Below are 15,537 nucleotides of genomic sequence, written 5' to 3' on the forward strand. Positions count from 1 at the left end.
AACTTAATCTGTAATTTCTTATATATATATTATTATAAACTCTTTTAAATTTTTACTTGGTATCTTTAACAGACACTCCTGTGGGGCTGTAATAATGTTTTTTCATCAGTAGTTCCCATTGTCATGATTCTTTTCTGTGACAATAATACCAATATCAAACAGTCAGCATGAAAAACCCTTACCATAAGGACAGAATTGAGTATATCAGTGTTGAGTGGTGACTCGTCATTGCGCCTGCGGCGTCGGATGTGCTTTCGGGCACTGTGCACCATATTGGAGACGGATAGTTTAGAGATCGGTACTGTAGCTGCTGGCTCCGTCAGCTTGGATAAAGCAGAGCTGATGTCACTATTTTCTACAGGTGGAAAAAATTAAATTGTTGTTAATCACATTAAGCAATGAGTAACTATCATTCAATACTGTGTAAATGATGTATTTGTATATTGTGTTTCTGAGTAAAACACTTCATTTAGAGTTGTGGAGATGAGCAATAGGAGGTAGTTGGCTCCATGTTTTAGAATATGGTGTGCGCCGTGATATTAGAAATGAGAAACCATGCCATCCACTCCAGTGTTAAACAGTACAGCCGGTAACCTGACCTTTGCCCTCATCTTCAATCAATTTTCCAAGAATCTCTTCTGTGGACTCCTTCCTCCTGCAGAGCTTCAAGAAGTCTGTGAGTAAGTCACCTGCATGGGGAAATTAAAAATAGTTCAAGATCTTTTACATTATCACACAACCCACACAGCTTTTGAACAAAAACAAAAAAATTACAGAATTAATATTTTGTCTGGCTAGAAGCATTGTAACCACAGATACAAAATCATACAGGTGGTGGTGTAAGGAATGTTTTCTTGACACATTGTGGGCCCTATTATAAGTATTATTATTGTCATGATGATTATCATTTTTGTTACTACTGTTCAGACCTTTAATTATTTTTGCACAGAGCTCTTGCTCAGCAATGATTGGAAGGACTGTCAATTGGTGATTTTAACCAGTATGAATGTTATTTGAATTACACTACTGAATAACAAAGAAATGCGGAGAAACTTTTTTTTTTGTCTCCAGCAAGGTGAAATAACCAAGTGCCCCCAGCGAGAAGAGATAATGAGGAATGAATGAAGTTAGCTGACAGAGAGCAGTGGACTTCACATGATGACAATAATGTTTAATGAAGACTTTAAAGTTCACGACAAGACCGTTTAATAACGCTGCAGTGCGAAGTTCCTTTAAAAGGAAACTCGGATGTCCCGTTCCCGTGAAGGCAGCACGGAGCTGCGCCACACGAAGCAGACAGAAGCACATAAGAGAAGAGGAGTTATGATACACCGTCTCTTCCAGTTGCAGTGGCGTACATTGGCAGGTTTAAGTGTTACCACTGTTTTTTGTAAGTAGTTTAAAGTGTAAGCTGGCCTTAAAATAACATCCCCTCAAGGGCACCTCAACGCCCCCCTTTCCAAAGTATTGCTTCCAGCGCCCTCCCTCATCCTCTGAACGCCCGGTACCGCCCCCGTTGAGAAACACTGATCTAGTACATTCCACGCCAAAAAAACTGGCTGTTTTTAGTGCAAAGGGAGGAACTACACAGTATTAGTATGGTGTTCCTAATACAGTTAGTGTACTAGTAACTTGTAAGTGAAATACTTGCAGCTGATCATCTAATCAGCATGAAACTCCCACTCATTCATCGATCAGCCATAACATTATGAGTACCTGCATAATATTGTGAAGGACCAAAACAGCTGACCGGTCGAGGCATGGATTCAACAAAACCTCTGAAGGATTACCGTGGTATCTGGCACCAAGACGTTCACAGCAGATCATTTTAGTCCTGTAAGTTGTGAGTTGAGGCCTCCATGGATTTGACTTTTTTTGTCAAGCACATCCCACAGATGCTTGATTGGCTTGAGATATGGGGAATTCGGAGGCCTATTAAACACCTCAAACCATTCCTGAATCATTTTTGCACTTTGACAGGGTTCTTTATCCTGCTGAAAGAGGCCACTGCCATTAGGGAATACCTTTTCCATGAAGGGGTATACTTGGTCTGCAACATGAATGGCAGCACCCATGGTTTGCCAGCAGAACATTGCCCAAAGCATCATACTGCCTCTGCCAGCTGTGTCTGTGTCTGTGTGTGTGTGTGTGTGTGTGTGTGTGTGTGTGTGTGTGTGTGTGTGTGTGTGTTCGTGTGTGTGTGTGTCATAGTTATCCACTTCACTGTGAGAGGTAAAACGTCTTCAACAAAATTACAACCAAGTCCAGCTCTTCCTGATTTAACACCCTTGACGATACTGTAAATAGCTTTTCCTCCTCTAATAATGATAAAAATTGTATTCACATTTGTCCTCAACTACCAACTTGGAATTAAATTGATCTTTCTCACTCAGGATTTGGCTTCTTTGACAAATGGGGAATCTTGATGTGAAGGAATGTCAGTGTTGATGATCGGCGTTTGGCCTCAGCCCTCACAAAATGGATGTGACAACATGCTCCTTTGTTCCAAAGACAAAGGAAAGTAAGGGAACTCAGGACTCCCATGGTCCTCCACCTTTTCACACCTGGGTCTGATGTCTGCCCTAAATTCCAGCTATGAATTACATTTGTTATTTAATATTAATCATTTTAATGTTAATATTTTATTATTTTGATAGTCATAACTCATTAGCTGTAACACGTGCAGAGCACAATGAAATTGTGTTGTCAAAACCTGTTAAGAAAAAAAAATAAGTTTAAAAATAACTAAGAAGAAAAAAAACATGATTGGGTTAAGATCATTCCAGTTATTCCCTGTAAACTTTCAGTGGCTTGAAACAACACAAGGTAAGGCATCACTACACTTTCGTCTTGGAAACTATATCATCTCAAAGCCTTTTCTATTTTATTTTCATAGTTGCCGAAATTGGGTTTGGAAGTTCCAATTGGACACCAAGGAATTCATCTTACCCAGTAAACAATGAAGATTTTCTGCTGTCCTGACTCGGACCGACCAGTGAGGAGCTTGGAGAGGGTCAAGGTCACTACCAAGTCACACAAAGAGAGCAGATTTGGTTATATTCCACAGCCAGTGGCTGGTTCACATTTCTGTCAAGATCAACAAACTAGTAAAATTTAATCACAAAATCACAATTTATTAAAAAAAATAAGTCAAGGCGATTTTCATTGTTTTGTTTATTATCAAACCATTTCTAAAAAGGACAGTTGGCCTTGACTACCATAACATTTTAGGTGCACCTAAAATGAAGTACATATGATGAACTGTTTTGAGAAATGTCAGACCTGGTACCAAATACTCTGGCTTCTTATTTATCATAGAAAATGAGACTGACATTTTTCTCAGTTTTGGACAGGATATACAATAGATATTTTTTAGTAAAAAATATGAAATCTAGTACACAAAAACACAATGATAGAAGAATGTGGTGCGGTGGAAGTTACAGACAGTGCAGAAAGGAAAATCCATCCATTCTTACCTGTAGACTTCATTATCCACAACTATGCCTTCTGTCAGGTGAGGCCAAGTGGTTGCAAGATGAAGTTCACTACGAGAGCCAATTACAGATTTTTACATATTGATGTTCATTATTAACAGTTTAACATTTGACCAGCAATAAGTATTTTGACCAATTTACAGATGAATAGATTCATTCGATTTTTACTTGTTTTACATTTGTCACAGACCATTCTGAATAAAATTGAACAATCATTATCAATTAACGGTTAATAGTTGGTTTACTTGGCTATGGATGAGGGGGGAAAAAATCTAAATTAACAACCCTATCATATATGATTAGGGGTGCACTGATCGATCGGCGCCGATTGTCTTATTTTGCCGTGATCTGTGCTCGGCCGTACTTCTCTACCAACCCCTGTAATCCGTGAGACAAGCATTTAACTGGCCAAACGTGAGTTGACTTTTATTTTGAAGCCGACACAGGACCGTATCGCGATACAGCCCTGCAGCGTCAGTCACGGTCTATGGTCACGGTCTATGGTCACGGTCTATGGTCACGGCCTATGGTCACGGTCAGTGATTCACATTACCATTGCTGCTAAGGTCTTAAAGAAATTAATTAATTTGTCTATGATGAATTTTTGCTATTCCCAATCCTGACTTTCTGTGTCGAAGCCTGCGCTGTGAAGGGGGCGTGGCCAGCGCTCACTGCGCCTAGTAGTCACTCACTTGCTCCTAGTAATGATGGCAGAGAATGAACGTCTAGTTGTTGAAAAAAAAAATGAATGGAGACGCACGTTGTCACAAGTGAAACAAATGTTTTGCAAGTAAAGTCGGTAACATGAGTGATCCGTGAAATATTGAGTGAAAGTGAAAGTAAGAGTAAAGTCTAGATCTGCTGGTCCCAGTCAGGGACAACAGCTGCAGCTGGTGGGAGGATGACTGAGGAGAAGTGACATTTTCATAGTGAAAAACCTACAACCCTTTACAACCCTAAAAGTAGAGTACAACAGTCTGTCTATATTTATAGTTCTGTTACTTTTTTCCTTTGACAGGCTTTATGTTATTCTCATCATTCAACATACAACATCATGTACTTAACATTAATTATTTTTTCAAAATAGAGCTGTTCAGTGTTCAACAATTTACAGAGTTCAGTGCTATAAACAAAACATTTGTCCATTCCATTTTATTCTCATTTGGTTTCATTTTTTCTACTAAAAAGGAAACAAGAACCGAGAGGAGTACTGTTAAAGTATCGGACTGATAAGTATTATCGATAAAAGTACCGGCTCACAATTTTTTTCACCCCTCATGCGCACTTCACCTGCGCTGCTACTGTAATCTGTTATTTATTTTAGACTACCTCACCTGTTACATTTTGAAAAAGTAAGTTTTACAAATATTTATACTAATTTGTTTTATAGTTTGGTTCAAAAAAAAAAGAAAAGTTCAAAGAATGTTTGTGTACGCTGTGAATAATAGTTTCTAAGGGGGTGAAAAAAATCGGAATCGTCAAAAATCGGTATTGGCAGGTTAGACTACAAAATCGCAATCTGGATCGGCCAAGAAAATTGCAATTGGTGCACCCCTATATATGATAAAGTTTTCACATTTATTGCAAATACTGTTGGGAACTGAATGTATTAAAAACCCGGTAAAACAAGGAAATACTAGTTTTGTTTGTAGTGTACTGTAATGTGCTGTAATCAAAGTTGACAAATTTACCTGATTGGCTCCTCACAGGCTCCAAAAGGAAGTTTACCAAACTCCACTCCTCCCACTTCACCTCCAAGAAGTGTGTCAAAGTCTGCAATATTAATAAATAAATTAAAATAAATCAAAAATATACCACAAGTGGAAAAAAAGATGCTGCACTGCACTGTTGATTAAAGGGGCAATAAGCGATTCTAAGGCAATACAAGTTTTGTAAAAATCAGCAAATATTTCCCCACGGTTCGCTAACTGTTGGTTCTGTGTACGCAGAAAAAGAAACAGGGTTTTCGGCTCTGTCCTGGCTCTGTAAATCATAAACAAAAAATGGCTCGGACCCCACCAGACAAACACTGCATGTGCGGTTTGTAAACATCACTGCCCCTATAGAAGACGTGTTAGTGAATAAAGCTATGACTTTGGCCTAGTGGTTAGCGCATCGGTCTTCCATACCCGAGGCTTCTCGGCCCGGCCAGAGCAGCAAAATCACAACAACAACAAAGAGAGAGACAAGCTTTCTCCAAAAATCGCTTACTGCCACTTAAAGTGACAAAAACTAGTCAGGAAGGCCATGACTCTAAAGGAGCTACAACATTCAGTGGCAGAGAAGTAAGACAACCGGTGTCTGACTTAACATAGGTTTACTTATGTTTTGTATTTCACAATACACAGGCCAAAATGAGAAAAACAGGCGATAGGTTCTTTATGGTATGCATAGGATTTTTTTCTCATTTTTAAATCTAATTCTAACTAATGCAGAATCTAATTTAGAGTTTTTGTGAAGCTTGTTTCTGTACCTGCACAGCCCTGTTCATGGGTATCTGAAATGCTAACATATTACTGTCAATAGAGTTGATCAATTAGTGTTTTCTGCCTGTGAGTAAAACAGGGAGTCACGCAACAAGTGCTTCAGAAGTAACAGTTTTGTGGCCGTAACAGTATGTGATCATTGCAATTTTTGATATTAATGTAATCACATGATCTAGTTCCATATGTGCATACCTGGAGGTTGCTGTGGCCATGAATACTGCTGCCAGTCCTGGAGAATGTAGGTAAAGCGGATTGCAATGTTGACTGGAGGTAGAGGGGACAGGTTGCAACCCTGAGAAAAAAACACAAAAAACAAAAACAAAAAGCTGTTGTGTGGTTTACATACTTTCCGCATTAAACTGTCTATACTGCAAAAGATGCTTTTGTTGAAAAATACTATATATTACTATATTCTATGTACCTTTTTAGCAAGTTTTGACAAAACTGTTCTAGTAAAAAACTAAACAGGACAAATGGACTCCATCAGACTCATCACAATTCCTTGTGGGATTTTTTCCCCTCTTGGTAGACTCGAATTCACTGCTCAATAATAGTGTAGCAAGTGCACTTTTAGATAACCACAGGTTGTGTGCACAACACCTACAATTTGCACTTGTAGCTCATGTTGATCGAATGAACCTTGACGTTTTCAAGCCTCTAAATATGCACCAAATTTGTGGCTGCAACACCAGGCTCCAACTGAACACTCACACACTGCCATGCTAGAGTAGCCAGGGAATGGATTGTGGTTTGAATAAACCACATTCATGTCATTACTTACCACATAAACATCACAAGGCTTAACAGCCAATACCAATGCTAAAGCCTCCTTAATGTTGTACATAAATACTGGAAAGATTCTCCATGTCTCTCCAGCGAGAACCAACTTTTTTACATTAGGTAGGCCCCTAGTACAGGTCATATCTGTGGATGCACTACAAAACTCTTCAATCCAAATTAATGATTTTCAACAAGTTGCATTTACATCATTGCTCGTGAAAATATTTCAAAAAATAGAGTGGATTATGCAAAGCTTTTTATAATGAATAATGGAGAAACAGAAGATGTAAATCCATGCCAGGCTCATGTAAAGAATTTTGGTCTGTTATCTTAATCTCCCTCACCAGCTTGTAATGTGGATTCAGAACTGACAAAAGAACAGAAGGTTTAACATTATTATCTGGTCCTCAAATGAAAAGACTTTCATTTAAACCTACTTTTGGTTGTCTTATAATGGAAGGGAACCCCTAATTGATGGAAATGTGATGCGGTGACAGATAAATAATCCCTGCATTTCCTTAATTGGCATATTCAATTAATTTTGTAGACTGGTGCAAGCAAACTCATTTTGTTACTAACCAACCCCTACTTTTCCAGATTTCTGTGGAGTGATAGGAGCTACTTTGGTTATTAGCAATAATTAACAATATCAAAGATAATTTCGAATGATTAAAATCAAGAAAGCTTATTAATAAATGTTGAAAGCAACGGGGCACCACCCGGAAACCGGGACCAATAACCAAATAGTCAATTTGGTATCAAAATTTAAGGGTGTTCACCAAAAATGGTCATATCTTGTAGATGTGAGCATTTATGGAGTGAACCAAAGGTGTGAATGCGAGCACTGACTCTGTCAACCAGCCTTTATAACAATGTGCATGCAAATAACGAACTTCTCTTTAAAATATAACAACATTTATTAACTATAGCAATATCAATGTACAATACAACTTATTTTAATAAATGTCTTTCATACGCTTAACTACAAATCATATATCATATGAAAATCATATGAAAAGACATAACAAGCAAAAGAGTGTTTGTGCGTGTGCGTGCGTGCAGGTACGGGCGTGTGTGCATGAAAAGGGGAGGAGAAACAAGATGGCAGACATGACTTGGGAACGTTGCGCAATGAGCCGTCTATGGCTTTTAAACCAACAACAACGTGCTGGGTTCAGACACGATGGCAGAGCACACACAATAGCCGGATGTTATTATACAGGGCTCGAGACAAAAAAAAATATCAAGGAGCCATTGGCTCCTAAACCCAAAGTATTTAGGAGCCAAATAAAAATTTCAGGAGCCAAAATATATCGATGTCAGAGTACAATGTCTAATGTCTCCCTTACCTTTTTCTTTCCCCTCTGTACTGTCTGCCTTTGTCTGACCTGCATCCCATAGTGTCCACAATGTATTCTTTGCATAGTATGTGCCAAGTCCAATATGCTTCAATCTTGCTACCATAAATACATAAATGTCCACAAAAAAAAAATAAAAAAAATAAAAGAGCACTTGAAGCTGTTTTTGCCTATTTGACAAATGTTAATGTACTCTATTGATTGTTGATGTTTCGGGTAATATCTTAATGGTTGAATGCACTTAATGTCTTATAAGTCGCTTTGTACAAAGGCGTATGCTGAATGTAATGGAATACAGTGTTTCCCACATCATTGAATTGGGGGGGGCGCCCCGAAACCTAACCCTAACAACCCCAACCCTAGTAATAATTTTCTTCACGTTACTTGTTCCATAGGACTTACCATCTTAGACTTGAAGATGTCAAGCAGGCCAGACAGGTGGTTGTACTGACTTGGCACCTTCTTGAGGTGGACCATCTCAAAGTCTGTCCGCACACCTGGCCCCTGGCACTCTCCAGCATACATCCGTCTCCACTTCTGCTGGATCTGGACGAACATGGGCACCTGGCTGAATACAGATAGAAAATGGAGTTTGATTTCATCGGTTTTGCAATTTTTCAGTCTTGCTGGTTTAATGCTGGTTCATACAGCTGTTCACTTTCTTACACATTGCACACTGTAAATAGTAAATGGACTGTAATTATACAGTGCTTTCTCATCATATCAACCATTCAAAGCACAGTACAAGTCACATTCACCCATTCATACACATTCATACAGTGATGCTATTCACCGCATTTTCTGTCACATACAGGAAGATTTTCAACATGAATCGTTTGTTCATCTTCCCTTAATTTTTTTTGGAGCGGTGTATCTATCCATCATTAAATTCTACTTTGCACAGCCCTTTTGCATACATTTATGAGACAAGTCATATGTGAATGCCACTCACCAACCACTGTTGGCCAAGGAAATGGAGATGGAGCTGAGGAGCAGATTGCATTTTGACTCACTGATGATGGCCTCACAGTTGGTTCCAGGGGTGATGACCACAAATTCTTGCATACCATACCTGCCAAAACAGACACCGTCACAGCAGAACAAACATATTAGCATCATATTCTTCTGTACTTTGCTATCTTTCTGTACTGGTCAATTTAGTTTGAATCTCTAAAATAGCTAGTCATTGTTTTAATGTATGTGTTAGGGTTGCAGCAGTATCTGAAAATTTCCAGTATACCATGAACATTCCACCAACCATAACAATTAAATCCTGCTTTTACATTAATATGTAGTAAAAATAATCTAATGATTAATTATAAAAATCGCAGGGGACATTTTTTGCATTGGGTAATTTGACTTCTAACACGTCTAACAAGTTTACGTACTTTTGGTACATTTTCAATCAGGACATTTACTTATAACAGAGTGCCTTCTACAGTGTGGTGTTATTACTTTAAATTAAGTAAAGGATGTGAATATTTCTTTGCCAACATGCAAACTGATATGCTTTAGTTTTATAAAATATTATCATTACATGCTATTATGCTCATTGTTATTGTAAATTTTTTTAGTGTTCCAGTCCAGCTTAACCAATTGTCACAGGTTAACAAAGAAAATTACGTAAGATCTCCCATCAAAAAAAAAAAGACGAAGAATTGTGAAATACAGCACTACACCAACCAGACATAACATTATGGCCACTTATATTATGACCACTTGCCTAATATTGGGTAGGTCCCCCTTTTGCTGCCAAAAAAGCTTTGCCCCGTCAAGGCATGGACTCCACAAGACCTCTGAAAATGTGCTGTAGTATCTGGTACCAAGACACTAGCAGAATATACTCCATGTATCCGATTGTTTGTCCAGCACATCCCACAAATGCTTGATTGAATTGAGGGAATTTGGATGCCAACTCAAAACCTTGAACTCATTGTGGTACCAAAACCACTCCTGAACCCTATTGCAGTGTGGCTGGGTGCATTATCCTGCTTAAAGAGGCCACTGCCATTAGGAAATACCTACAACGAAGGGGTGTACTTGGTCTGCAACAATGTTTAGCTAGGGGGTACATGCCATAATTAAGAATGCCAAGACCCATGGTTTCCAAGTAGAACATTGCCCAAAGCATCTAACTGCCTCTGCTGGGGTTTTTTCTCCATAGTGAATTCTTGTGCTATCTCTTCCATTAGGGCTGATTGGTGTATGTCCGAGAATGACTAAACTCACCATCTAACCAGGCAGTGGGCTCGAGGTGGGAAATCATTGTTCATACACAGAAGGTCCTGCATTGCCAAGGGGAAGGTATCTGGACAGATAAGAAGCAAACAAAAATCTTGTTGTTGTTGTTTTGTATTATTGTATTGTATTATTGTAGGGATAAACTCTGTGGATGCACTCTCTAATTCGGTTACAACTTAGCCTTAAATTCAAATATTAAGTCAAGCTGAAATGCAAATGCTTAAACATCAGGTTACCTACATACTATGGCAAAAAGTCATGGCTATACCTTCTTCAAGCTTCACATCATCCTTCTCATGTTCTCGTTTCAGGAAGAAGTGTGTTATGAAGAACTTAAAGTCAGCAAAACTTATATCCAGAGACTTCTCCCCCCAGGTGCCTCTGGTGTATTCACCCTGTATTCAAATAATGTTAGATCATATCAAAGTGCAAATGAAGAACTTACTGGCAACACACTGCTTAGTGGTGTTATGCAGCTGAAATTAAGGCCAAAAAGAGTAGATTACCTTCTCTGGGGACAGGTTTCCTGCCGAGTTCCCTATCAGCTTCCAGTCATTTAGCACTTCCTCCACTTTGGACACAAACCTTCAAGCAGATAAAATTTGTTTTGTTGTCAGCAGTAGGAATTGTACAGATATACAGTGTTGTTAAGTTAATGATGTTTTCACCCTTTCACATTTTCATAAATTTCCCAGGGAATAATGCATGGATCTTGACGGAAAAACAAGCATTTTAGAGGACTGATATCAATGGCCAATTGTTTTGGATAAAAAAACAAAAACAGATGTTGTGGATTTTAATGCTGTTTCATAATAGGAAAGTTGGGCCTTGGTGGGGGTATGCGCTCCACTAGATCCCATTCTAATTTCTTTTCTATTTCTAAATTTGTAACACTTAATCAATTTTCTCAAAGTAATTTTTTCAAAGTAATTTTAATATTCAACTAAAATAACCCAAGTAGGGCTGGGCGATAAAACGATAAAGATAATTATCGCGAAACAACTTTTACTTGATAGAAATTTAAGACACGTCGATATAACTATTCGAAAATGAGAATATTGCGCGCCAAACCAATCATGTGGCTGGAATAGAGTTACAGCCACGTCAAGTGAGGTGGACAATCTTAATTGGCATATGATCTGCTTTTCAGAGGAATCGTACAGATCGCAGGGAAGTTGCTCTTGTTCCAGAAAACTGTGCATGCATTCATTACAATCAACAGATATTCATTTTTAGTTATATTTTATCATATTCGGCGCTGCTAACGGTATTGAAGAAATTAATTGAAGAATCTTCCCCCAGTTGTAATCGCTCTGTGTGTCTCGGAGCTTGTCCGCTGAAGGGGGCGGGGGGGTGTCTACCTCGCACTGCCCGACCCCGACACAGCAGGTGGAGACACAGAAACAGACCGGCTGCTCCGTGTGGCGATATTAGAGTGAACCTTAAATCGATGGAGAAATCACTCATTGCCACAAGTGTAACAAATGTTTTGCAAGTAAAGTCGGTAACATGAGCGATCTGTCAAAACATTTAGTGAAAGTAAAAGTGAAAGTACCCTCTACTTCTGCTGGTCCAACTCAAAGAACGGATCTGTTATTTTTAAAATAAATGTTATTGTTATTTGTCTTTTTCTGACATAAGAAACTCACTTGTTATTTTATTTTTGGTTTTGCTGACTTGTTTTTTTGGGGGGGATAGCCTAAATGGTTAGAAAAAACGTGATTCAGATCGTGGATTGTGATTCTATCCTAAAGATCGTGATACGATCCGTCCCAGGCTATCCCAGGATTATCCCAGGATTCATTGCGCGCCAGTTTGTAAGTAACGCGAACGGAGAATATACTTTTTAAATGTAAGTATCGGGCTTCAATAATATATAAATTCAACATTTAGCTAGCAAAAGGTACATATGTTAAATAAGCCAAGCGGCCTTAAAACATGATCATTCCTGTTAAAATAGTTATGTGTAAAGTTGTGTGACAGTCACGGAGCTGCAGTATTTTACTTCTGCTCGGCTGCTGCTGCAATCCGACTTGTGCGAAACCAAAGCGCTAAAAACCTTCACTTTCTACTTTCACAAGTTCAAAGGTAAACTTATATGTACGACTGTGGTGATTATTATTGCTAATACTCATGACAGGTTGTGAATACTGCTCGGTGTCAGACAGTTGAATGTTCCCAGCACATTAGAAACGTAACGTACTGAATAAGTCGATCACTGGTAAACCCAACCGTGCATGTTTTGCTGCTTGTGTTGGTGGTGTGAAGTATAACCGACTGACTGTTGTTTTGTTTCAGGGAGCGAGCAGCAGACGGCACACTTCATACAACTGGGCTGGTTTAAAGAAAGAGGAAGAAAAACTATTCAATAAACAATAGACAGATATTAATTTCTGTCTTTTTCACCTGTGCAATTGTTCTCATCCTGTGCAATATATCTATGTATGGTATTGTATATGAATACATGTAGATAAGTGTGTATATACATATTTATTCTTTTTACTTTTTTACTGCACATCCATCCAACACTGTAATTAATAGTCATATTTTATCCAGACAACTGCACATTTTAGCCTCTTTTCCCATATTAATGTATTTAGTTTCTTGAGGTGCATTCACACCGGACGTAATGCAAATTGTTTCGCGTTGCTTTGCTCTCACAAGTTTGGTCGCAAGCAAAAATTTGTGATTATTTGTGTCATTTGCACGAAAGTTTGCCTGTTCTTCCTTCCACTTTCTTTGACAAACCTTATCTGAACAAACAAACACACGCGCTGCTCTGCGGAGCTCTGTGCATGGTGCACTGGCGCAACCGAGGGATCTATGGGGTGAATTTTGCTTATCCATGGCCTCTGCAGCCTCTTGGAGTAGCTGTGCTACGGACTTCACCATCATGCATGACGTGAGTCAGGTAACCTATGGTGGGTCGCGCATACAAATGTCCTTACTAAAGACCCACCTTGATAAGAAGACTGTAAATTCAAATGCTATGACTGGGGTTCCTGTTTCATCTATTGCATTTACATATTGTCCACAGAAGAGCAGGTTAAGTCTTTGGAAATGAAAAGTCAAATGGAGTTTGAAATTTAATTTTCAAATGGTTAGAAATGCATTTTAATTTTGATTGTGATTTTGACGGATTATAATATAGCGAACCAAGGGCTACCGTTTACTAAATTTAGATCCCGAATCATCTTTATGAAAAACCACATTTATTCCTGTTAACAGTCATTTACATAACATGTAAAAAAAAATTACCAATGTATATGGGAACTGTCAAGAAAAGGTATAGTAGCTTTATTAATGCAGTGCCAAAAGGTGCAGCGAAAACTTTTGGGTGGGAGAATAAAAAATTATTCTGGAATATTTTTTTACTTTTACTTTTGAAAGTTCTCACAACACAGTACACATTCAAGCAACCAACATTACAGCTCAAAAATAAAATAGACCCAATGGCAGAAGGGGCTTTGCCTTGAATCATCTCAATTACAACTGCTTGGTATCCCATATGCCAACAACCCCTCTCGGAGCCAGGGGTTCGTCTCCCCTGTCATTACTAGGGGTGTAACAATACGTGCCCTTGTATTGAACCACTCGGTACGAAGCTTTCGGTTCGGCTCACATTACAAACTGAATGATTTGTTTTAATCCTGTTACATTTTGAAAATAAAATACAGCTTACATTCTGTGAAATATAATGTTCTCAGAGCCACACTACGTAACATGCACTGTGCTGTCTAACCTAAACATCGCACTCCATTGCACTCCAGGCTTGCAATGCTAAGCTAGTAATGACATTACCAGACCAGAAATAAGAGATCCTCTAATAACCAGCAGGTCTGGCATTTAGAGCCACTTTGGTTTCCCTGTGAATTATAAGGGCAATGGTGAGAGAGTGGTGGATAAAAATACAGCGGTATGCCGCATCTGCTACATGAGAGTAGGTTACATCAGCGGGAATACTACTTTCAACACTCATTTACGTTGACACCATGTTTTTGGATGATATAAAGGCAGAATGAATGACAGACTCAGGTATGCGGGTTCAGAACAAGTATTCTAGGAATGCCCGTAACCTACATCCGGGGTTCTGCATGAAAACAACAAACGAGTAGATTGACGACTGCACCGATCTCACTAGACCCTGTAACGATCACGCAGCGTGTCAATGGGTGGAACTAGACGAAAACAAGGAGCAACGCATACGCTACGAACTATTTTGAATAAAAAGCCCAATCAGAGAGCCAACTGTCCCAAGGGTTAGGTTTAATACTGAATACGTTTGTATTATTTGTTCATAACTGCTACATTACTACACATTTTTTATAAGGAGCTGCTTTTGTTGTGTATGCTGCTAAGAAGACACCTCAGAAGATGGATCAGGTATAGCTCCAATCGTTGTTCAAAGTTAGTGATGTGAGTTTTGATCAATTAAATCAAGGAAATTTCTCTGGCATTTCTACTTCTTTGCTGCATCACAAAAAAACATCCCGAACCGTCGTATCGAGCCGAACCGTGAATCCTGTGAATCCTTGCACCCAAAAATTCAAAGTCATGACTCCTTCATTTGACTAATCATTGATAACTATTTATATGGTTTTAAAAAAAAACACGCTGCACGCATAACGACTAAATAACCGTGTTCTAGTGTGACAACCACAATTTGTATGGATGTGACGAATCTGCGACTCGCGTCAACAGCAAACATCCGGAATGTGTTCCGATAGGCCGGAACATAAACGAACCTCACCAGTTAACTGGATCACCAGTGACACCGGAACACCGTAGCCATAACTCGCAAATGCTAAATGAGTTCGCCTACCGTTCCCACTCTGACGCCGTGGTGAAGTCGGTGATCTCGAACACCTCTGACTCGGGCTGGAGGAGACACAAACAGGTTCAAGTTGATCATGAATTCAGTTCCGCTGACTATAGCGCACTTCTGCACTGCATCGCTGGGCTCAAGGAACGCCCTCGATAGGCAACATCCATGAAACCAACTCACATCACTCTCTGTAGCCATGCTAGTGTCGTTGTCGTTGTCGTTGTTATTGTTGCTGTTGCTTTCCTTCCGCTTCTCCTTCCGCTTCTTCTTCCGCTTCTTTTTCTTCTTCTGCTCTTTTTTGTCGGGTGGCAACCAGCGTTAAGGTGCATTACCGCCACCCAGAGCCCCCACCC

The 15,537-nt window shown here is 39.2% G+C and overlaps 1 protein-coding gene across 2 annotated transcripts in view; it reads right to left on the reverse strand.

Annotated features, from left to right (window-relative positions):
* The window catches only part of rab3gap1 (RAB3 GTPase activating protein subunit 1), a 32,006-nt gene extending 16,469 nt beyond the window's left edge, over positions 1-15,537 (reverse strand). The window contains exons 1-13 of one of the 2 annotated variants that reach the window (XM_035612777.2): positions 15,365-15,537; positions 15,182-15,237; positions 10,866-10,944; positions 10,628-10,754; positions 10,348-10,426; positions 9,071-9,190; positions 8,521-8,686; positions 6,173-6,272; positions 5,186-5,267; positions 3,477-3,545; positions 2,950-3,023; positions 600-689; positions 183-355 (exon numbers count right to left, since the gene is read on the reverse strand). In XM_035612777.2, coding sequence (XP_035468670.2) covers positions 183-355; positions 600-689; positions 2,950-3,023; positions 3,477-3,545; positions 5,186-5,267; positions 6,173-6,272; positions 8,521-8,686; positions 9,071-9,190; positions 10,348-10,426; positions 10,628-10,754; positions 10,866-10,944; positions 15,182-15,237; positions 15,365-15,382 — 1,233 coding nt within the window. In that variant the 5' untranslated portion in view covers positions 15,383-15,537. The remainder of the gene's footprint in view (positions 1-182; positions 356-599; positions 690-2,949; positions 3,024-3,476; positions 3,546-5,185; positions 5,268-6,172; positions 6,273-8,520; positions 8,687-9,070; positions 9,191-10,347; positions 10,427-10,627; positions 10,755-10,865; positions 10,945-15,181; positions 15,238-15,364) is intronic. The other variant, XM_035612778.2, reaches the window with a different exon arrangement.

This window comes from Scophthalmus maximus, chromosome 16, assembly GCF_022379125.1.
Source record: "Scophthalmus maximus strain ysfricsl-2021 chromosome 16, ASM2237912v1, whole genome shotgun sequence".
Taxonomy (NCBI): domain Eukaryota; kingdom Metazoa; phylum Chordata; class Actinopteri; order Pleuronectiformes; family Scophthalmidae; genus Scophthalmus; species Scophthalmus maximus.